Source organism: Euwallacea similis, chromosome 5 (genome assembly GCF_039881205.1).
Source record: "Euwallacea similis isolate ESF13 chromosome 5, ESF131.1, whole genome shotgun sequence".
In the NCBI taxonomy this organism is placed as follows: Eukaryota; Metazoa; Arthropoda; class Insecta; order Coleoptera; family Curculionidae; genus Euwallacea; species Euwallacea similis.
The window spans coordinates 3,635,381-3,643,920 of record NC_089613.1 but is presented as its reverse complement, the minus strand read 5'-3'; the positions used below and the strand labels follow the sequence as shown (position 1 = coordinate 3,643,920).

Genomic DNA, 8,540 nt, shown 5'->3' with positions numbered 1-8,540 from the left:
ATTAGTTTTCTTTTATTAAGAAGTGTTTTAGCCTTCAAACTAAAGCTCTAGTACAGTCCTACTATGAGACACGTACTAAATTGCAACGAGCCCAATACAAAATTTTAGTCAAAACTGAATTTGATCCGAGCTGATCCAAAATCCCAAAAGAATTTTTAAGGCATGTAAATGACGTCTTTTTTCAACACAGGATAAATTTTACTAAAATTAGTACTTTAATCAATTTATTCCAATGCTCCAGCACAATTTTAGACATTTAATTGGTTCGTCATTAACTATTCATGTTAATTTACATTTTTTTTGGGGCTTAAATTCTTGAAATACGACCCTGTGGCCTACCACACCTTATATGGTTTCGCGCTGTCCCCTACGAAAAAAACAAACTTTTGTGATGACCAGTCGGCTCATTATAGTACAAATAGTGATGTAACCTGACATTCATAGAGCAATTCTGCAGGCAATAGTCAACGGTTAAATGTCGGTAGGAATACCTAGGTGATACCGTTAAGAAGACTTGGATTAAATGAACAATTCTACAGCATTAACGATTCCAAAAATCGTACTATTAATTTTAAAAAATATCATATTATATATATAATTTTCGTTAGGCCATTATAAAATGACTTACAGAATGATTGTTAAATACAATAAGCGCGTTAACTACATACCCATTCTGGGTAGAAAGAAGGTCCCCCAGCTGGCCGCGAGAGTGAGACATGCAAGGTAACCGTGATGGTCTATACCAAGTGCAAGACAGCAGTGCAAAAGTTACGGTACAGAGATCAGCCGATTAAGGCAAGATGAAGTGTTAACTCTTGTGATTTGTTTTATAAAAATACTCATTTGTGCCCTAAAAGGTAATTCATTCGTGAAATCGATGATTCTTGGTATTTTTGGATCAGTGCCAGAATAATGCGATATTTGGGTGTTGTTTCGTTTGTGGTGTGGTTGGCGAGTTGTTTTGGACAAAACGGGTAAGAAAAACGTGATATTATATATTAGGACAGAATCTACAATATAACTGTATGGGAACCTATTATGGTTTATGAGTAACGACCCACTCTATGTGCAACACTTTATGTGACACAACGTATTCTCAGAAATGCTCTCATCATGTGTTAGGTACACATTGCAAAATACTTTAAGTATCGAAAATTGGAATAGAAATCAAACGGCCCTGCCTTGCTGAAGGTGGCCAATGGAAAGACCCAAAAGAGAAGCAATTGCCTAACTGTAGACATGGAGTTTGCACAATGAGGGAACTTCCAGAATCTAGAAATCAGCTGGATCATCAATATTTTCTACTTATATTTGCTGGTCTTCTCCGAGAGATTCAGTTCTCTTTCTCTCAGTTTCTCTCTCTATCTCATAAGAATTGATACCCTTTCACTTTAGTTTAACAAACGCGGATAAATCAATATTTTTCCACGAAAATGTAGGTCTTCTAAAAACATAGTTTGCTTTCGGTTTCTTATGGTGATTCGAAAAGGGACTAGTTAGTCCCCTCGCTTCCAGCCATGGCAACTTTCTTCTACGGCAATTGCATTGTTAATTATCTCGGCGAATTTTTAAATGGAACTTTCTTTGACTACAATACATAAAAGAACTTGGCAAAGCGTTCATAAAATTAGATTAGTGAGTACAATGGTGTTTTGAATTTTTTTTCAGAATGGTGCACTGTTACAAGACATTCCGTTATACATAAACCTGGTTCACATTCCGCGTCATATAAAATCTAACAGTCTCGGAAATAAAGCCAATTAAAGACCTGTATAATTATGTAAAATATGCTTTGGCTTAGTTTACAAAGCTAAGTTATAATTCCAAACTTACACAGTAACGTTCTTTTACAAGTTAACAATATCTAATAGATTATAACAGGCAGAATATGCGTAGGTTATCTAGTCGAACGAGGGTCATTGTTAAAAACGTACTCGATTTCCTTTTCGAAACCATTTATGGGAAGACGAGGAATATATGCTGAATCTAAGGTGTGTTCTTGTAGGTGATGATTTGTCCAGTCTGTCTTTTCTACATTAAATGAAATCAAGTTCAAAACAAATTCAGGATATAGAATTTTTCAAATGAATCACTTATGATGAGAGTGGCAATTATTACTCAGATACTGACGATTGACTAACATGGGAGGTAATTCACGATATTAACCATTTTTTTAAAACCTACGTAAAGATATGGCATAAAACCTTCGTAATTGAATCAAAGCTGAAATGATGGTCAAAAAATCTATTAAGTAGATGAAAGTACTCTTCACAACAGATTTTTTAAAACGTGTAAAATAACAATTTGTGTAGGCTCAACCGGGTGAGCACAACATACAGGGTGTCTGAAATTTTAAGTCACATCGATTATCTGAAAACCTCATAGAGAATATATGTATACAGGGTGTAACAAATTCGGGATTATGTATGGGGATCTCGGAAACGGTAAGAGATGCTAAGTCGGCAGGTAAAGTTGCGTATTTTGACACTCAACAAGAATTCATTTGCGAATTTTAAAAAATACGAACGCAACTTTGCCTCCATTTAACCGTCTTTGTATCTCTTACCGTTTCCGAGATCCCCATACACAGACGCGAATTTGTTACGCCCTGTATACGATATACAATAATCTCATTTAAAGGTACTATAATGTCATCGGGCCTCGAATAATTCGACCTAACAGTGAGTACCACGCTGCCATTAGCGTGCATGCCACCTCAGGACCCACAGCCGTCACGGCCACCTTAGAGGGTCACTCCTTCAGTGGGGTCCCATTATTCATGCAGTTTAAGGACATAGTTCTGCCTTATTCCACTGTAATTAGTCGATTCGAGGTAAGTTTGAAATGCGGCAAAACTCATTTATACATGGTCCAATGGCGGTAGAACCACGATTCTGAAGGTTCACATATGTAATGCATGCTAACTGCAATATTGCAGAGAAAACATGGAATTTTAATTAAGCATTGAACCGTAAATTAAACTCTCATTTAAGAGAAAATTTTTCAACAATAACTTCTTGGTTTTTATTTCTCACTATTCTGCTTTAATTCGTTTAAAACTGAAACCACAACAATGGTAAATCTAATGATGGCCATAATGAGCCTAAAGGAAGTATAAAAAAGAATTTGATATTGTTATTGCTTCTTAATGTCAATGACCTCCTACAGGAAAAGAATTATTATTTCCTAGATAGGAGACATTCAAGATGGTCTGTACAAACTCCACGTTATCGGCAATAGAGGACTGGATTTCACTGGAGAGTTCCCTCTGGAATATGTCCAGAAAAGCTACTCGGTTTACATTCAAACAGATAGAGCTGTCTATCAGCCTAACTCAATTATAATGTTTAGAGCGATTGTGTTGAACCCTTCTCTAAAGCCTGCAGCTGAAGTCCGGAATGAGCCTCTACTGATCCACATTGAGGTAGTAACCTATTAGAGGCTCTTGTAAAAGTATTTCTATCTCATAGATAATCCTAGGATGGAAAGGGCAATCGAGTGAAACAATGGAAAAATATCGAAGCAATTAAAGGAGTTTTCTCTGGTAATCTCCAATTGAGCGCAAGTCCAGTGTTGGGAAACTGGAACATTTCCGTTACAATTCATGGACAAACTTACACTAAACAAATCGAAGTGGCCGAATATGTGCTTCCTAAGTTCGTAGTTGACATCAAAGTTCCTAAACACATCACCTTCAGAGAAAGAGCCCTTCCCATTGCTATTGATACCAGGCATGCCACCTTATGCATCTCCGTTTTGCCGAAACTAATATTTTAATCCTCACAGGTACAGCTATGGCAAAAAAGTTAAAGGTGAAGCCACCATAACCGCCTATCCGACAATCTATTCCGGGGTCATACAACCAATCTACCAAACCCCCATTAGGAAGGTAGTGAAAATTGACGGTACCACTTTGGTGGAGTTTGACATTGAGAAGGAGTTGAGATTGAATGACGAATATGAAAGAGCTGTAATAGTGGATGTTACCATAGAAGAATATCTCACCGGGAGAAGACAGAATAATAGTGCTGAAGTTCACATTCACAAGTACAACTACAAAATGGATTTGATTAAGACTGCCGATTATTTTAAACCTGGTTTAACCTACGTTGCTTACGTAAGTTTATTTATTTTACAGCATCATTGCGTTACAAAAAATTTTAGGTCAAAGTGGTCAATCACGATGGAACTCCTTTAAGAAACGAAGAAAGGGACGTCCTAATCCGCCATGGTTATTCCAGACAAGACGAGATTTATGACGAAAAAACTCATAGATTAGACAAAAATGGAGTGTTGAAGTTGGAGTATGTCACTCCAGGGAATGTTACCAATACCACTGCATTGAGAATAGAGGTAAGATTTTCTATTAAAAAAAATCCCAAAACCAATGAAATGACATGTTAGGCCGAATATAAAGACCTTAAAGAACGAATCTCACCAATTCCTGCAGCGGTATCTTACAGCAACACTTTCCTGCAAGCAAGCATTGAGACCGACAAGCCACTGGTTAATTTAGACGTCGATGTTGCTATTAATTGCACTGAGCCAATGAAATACGTTAATTACGTTTTATTGGCCAGGGGTAAGTTAGATTTTTAGGGGTGTTTCATCTATAACTAATTAACTTGCCAGGAGATGTTCTTTTGACAAACTCCTTTCAAGTCGACAACAGCAGAGTGGCTCATTTTCGCTTCACCGCGGTACACTCCATGGTACCCATATCCCATTTAATCGTCTACTACATCAAAGAGAACGGGGAGTTTGTTGGAGACGTAGTCAACATAGGAGTTGATGTGATGTTCGACAACTTCGTAAGCTGTTCCCGTTTTAGTTCCTGAAGGGTTCTGAAATATTTCAAAATTTCAGATAAACATCGATGTAAGCACTGATGAAACTGAGCCAGAAATGGACGTAGAATTAACAGTTCGAGCGCGCCAAAACTCCTACATAGGCCTCATGGCTGTAGATGAAAATGTCCAGGCCCTTAGACCTGGATACGACGTTACTCTGTCAGATATCTCGGAGGATTTACAGAAATACGATATAGCAGAGCAATCTCCTTATTCTTTGATATCCAGAATATCCAAAAACTACTTCATGTGGAAGCCCGGAGCGAGCAATCCTCATTCTGCAGTTTATGTACCTATCTAGGTAAAATTTACGGTACATTTTTAAATACTTTATGCATTTTAGGGAGCAGGGGCAGACCTATTGACCAACGCACATGTTGACAGAAGAAAACCTACACGTGAGTTTTAAAAAAGTCCTAAAAACTAAACGTTTATGTCTGCTTTAAAGTCGAAGATATCTATCTTCGTCCACTATTTTATGGATCTTCTACTGTGAAGCCAGACAGAGGCTTTGGCGTGCCCCTGCCTGCAGTAACCAGGCCTCCATTGGCCGGCCCGTATGCCTTTAGTCGAATACCAAAGCCTGTATGGAACAAACCTAAAGTGTACCTCACAGGGAATTTAGGGGAAACCTGGCTGTTTACCAACTTTTCCTCTGGCTATGAAGGGAAGACCTCTATTAGAAGAAAAGTGCCTGCAACCCTGAATAACTGGTTGATCAGTGGGTTTAGTTTAGATCCAATAAGGGGCTTGGCCCTGATGAACGACCCCAAAAACCTTAAAGTCGTCAAACCATTCGTGGTTTCACTAGACCTCCCTTATTCAGTGCAAAAAGGGGAAATTCTGGCAGTACCAGTAGTGGTCTACAACAATATGGGGCAGGACATTATCGCTGATGTTACCATACATAACACTGAGCAAAAGTTTGAATTTGCTGAAGTTTCCAATGAACTGAGTTCTACTATTAAACGTAAAAAAAAATATTATCTTAAAGGAATTTTAATTAAAAGCGCATATTTTTAGGAGTTGAATTACATAGAACAAAAAAGGTTCCCGTGGGGAAAAATTCTGGAGCTTCAGTGTCTTTCATGATAACCCCCGTAAATGCCGGCAAAACTGAGATCAAAGTCACAGCGAATAGTCCTAGGAATCAGGATACTGAGGTGAAACAGCTTCAAGTTGAGGTATAATAACGATTTCAATGATTACTTCTTTAATTACAATAATGTTTTGCTATCAGCTTGGAGGGGAGACCGAGTACTACTCAAAATCAGTGCTAATCGACATGCGACAAGCCAATGTGTTAAAAAAGACATTGAATTTTACAATTCCCAATAACATAGTCAAAGACTCGGAGAAAATCGAAGTATCCACTGTTGGTAATCTTTTAGGGGCTGCTATGGTGCATCTAGAAGATTTAATAAGGTTTCAAAACCTGCAAAACTCTTAACAAAAAAATACAATTAAAAGATTTGTAGGCTTCCATCAGGGTGTGGGGAACAAAATCTTGTTCATTTCATGCCCAGCGTGATAATATTGCAATACTTAAAGAATACACGTCAATTAACCCCCACCATTGAAAATGAAGCTATAAAAACTCTGGAAATCAGTTACCAACAACAATTACAATTTATGAGATCTGATAAGTCATTCAGCCCCTTTGGGGAACGTGACGCTTCTGGAAGTATATGGTAAAAAACTTGTATTTTCCATTTATGGTTCTAACTTTACTTTTCTCTTAAGGTTAACAGCATATGTGGCACTAGCCCTGAAGCAAGCAAAAACATATATTTTTGTTGATGACTCAATCATAACCAATGCTCTTGAATGGTTGTCTGAAAACCAAGGCTCTAATGGCAGCTTCGTTGAGTCTGGAACTATAATTTACGAGGATTTGCAGAGCAACGATGGAAATAGTCTTGCAATGACCGCATTTACTTTACTTGCATTCATGGAAAACCAAGTAAATTATAAAAAAGTTATTAAAGTAATAAGAAATAAATTCCTTATTTTAGCGGATCTACAATTCAAGTTACACCAACGTGATTTACAAAGGTCTGGATTACATTACTAGAAATATGGACGAGTCTGAGTCTACTTACACCATCGCTTTATGCAGTTATGTGCTCTTCTTAGCCAAGCATACTTCAAGACAAAGTGTGTTTAATCTGCTAGACTCAAGAGCGAAGTTTCAGGGAGATTTAAAATGGTACCAATTTTATATGAAAAATCATTAAAACGGTTATGACAAATTGTCTTAGGTGGGCAAAAAACACATCGAAAAACGAGACCAACAACCCATGGAGGCAACTGCCTAGATCCGTGGACATTGAAATTACTTCATATGCACTTTTAACATTCTTGGAAGCTAATTTAGTTGATGACACAATTCCCGTGCTGAATTGGTTGGTGAATCAACAAAATAACATGGGAGGGTTTACCTCTTCCAGAGACACAGTTGTGGGACTTCAGGCCCTATTCCGATTAGTCACGAGGCTGGCCTCACCTGTCAACTTACAGATTGAGTTTCATTATAACAAAGGCAAAACTGGGAAATTTAGCATTAACCAGAATACTGCTATGATTCTTCAAACCACCGAGGTAAGGTTAAATTGAAGCAGAATATTATTATGCAACAAATTTCCTAGATCGACAAAGAGTCTAGGGAAGTCAATGTGACTGCCCAAGGAAATGGGATTGGGCTCTTTAGGGTGGCTTATCAATACAACACCAATGTCACAGGACCTTGGCCTTTGTTCACTTTAGACCCTCAAGTGGATAAAAACTCTAATGTCGACCATCTGCAGCTTTCCATTTGCACTGCGTAAGTAAACGTTGAAATTAGTTTTATAATCTAATAAGACAATTTTAGATTTGTCAGTCGCAATCTATCAGTTACCCCATTAAGTAACATGGCAGTAATGGAGGTGACTCTTCCCTCTGGTTTTACTGCAGATCGAGATTCTCTCCCAAGTCTGGAAGTGTCTCAAAACGTGCAAAAAGTCGAAACAAGTCACGGAGACACCAAAGTAATTTTGTACTTCAACAATCTGACAATAGCAGAATATTGCCCCACAGTTTCGGCTTTCAGAACGCATAAAGTGGCCAAACAGCGGCCTGTACCGGTGATCATTTACGATTATTATGATACGTGTAAGTGAAATTATCAAGGAAAAATCAAAACCTTTCTTGAGGTTATCCTTTTAATCCAGCGAGAAGAGCTCGAATATTTTATCGAGGACCCAAAGCCACGCTTTGCGACATATGCGAAGGGGAGGATTGTGGGGATATTTGTACAGCGACTCCAAGAGCTCGGCAAGGCCCTGATAGCGAGGAAGATGGAACAGGGGGAGGTGCTAACATTAGGACTATGGTGTCTTTAGTGTTAATTCCACTGTTTTTTATGCGCTGGATACGGTAAAAAGAATTCGACGAAGTGATATTAACTTGTGGAACATGTTTCAAATCTAACAAATCAAATTTAACTTTTGTGTATGTAATTTGTTAGCTGGCGCTACGTAACAAATACTGTGATTTACATTAACTTCTAAACTAAAAGACTTTAGCTTTAAGATTTTTGATTAATGAAAGAATTAATGTATATATTATATAATTCATTTACTAGTCTTACTTATTGTTTTTAAATAAATTTATTTTTTGCTAATTTAATAACTTCACCAAGAAAATTTT

General features: G+C 37.6%; 1 protein-coding gene across 1 annotated transcript; it reads left to right on the top strand.

Annotated features, from left to right (window-relative positions):
* Positions 1-704: 704 nt before the first annotated feature.
* On the top strand, positions 705-8,522 carry LOC136409211 (thioester-containing protein 1 allele R1-like). The gene is made up of 20 exons (XM_066390577.1): positions 705-974; positions 2,641-2,833; positions 3,191-3,424; positions 3,481-3,731; positions 3,787-4,117; positions 4,165-4,353; positions 4,405-4,582; positions 4,633-4,811; positions 4,867-5,139; positions 5,194-5,248; positions 5,299-5,820; positions 5,874-6,034; positions 6,091-6,275; positions 6,329-6,541; positions 6,594-6,813; positions 6,866-7,059; positions 7,112-7,451; positions 7,499-7,674; positions 7,723-8,003; positions 8,063-8,522. The coding sequence occupies exons 1-20, from the start codon at positions 913-915 to the stop codon at positions 8,269-8,271; spliced, it is 4,446 nt and encodes a 1,481-aa protein (XP_066246674.1). The 5' UTR covers positions 705-912; the 3' UTR covers positions 8,272-8,522.
* Positions 8,523-8,540: the final 18 nt, after the last annotated feature.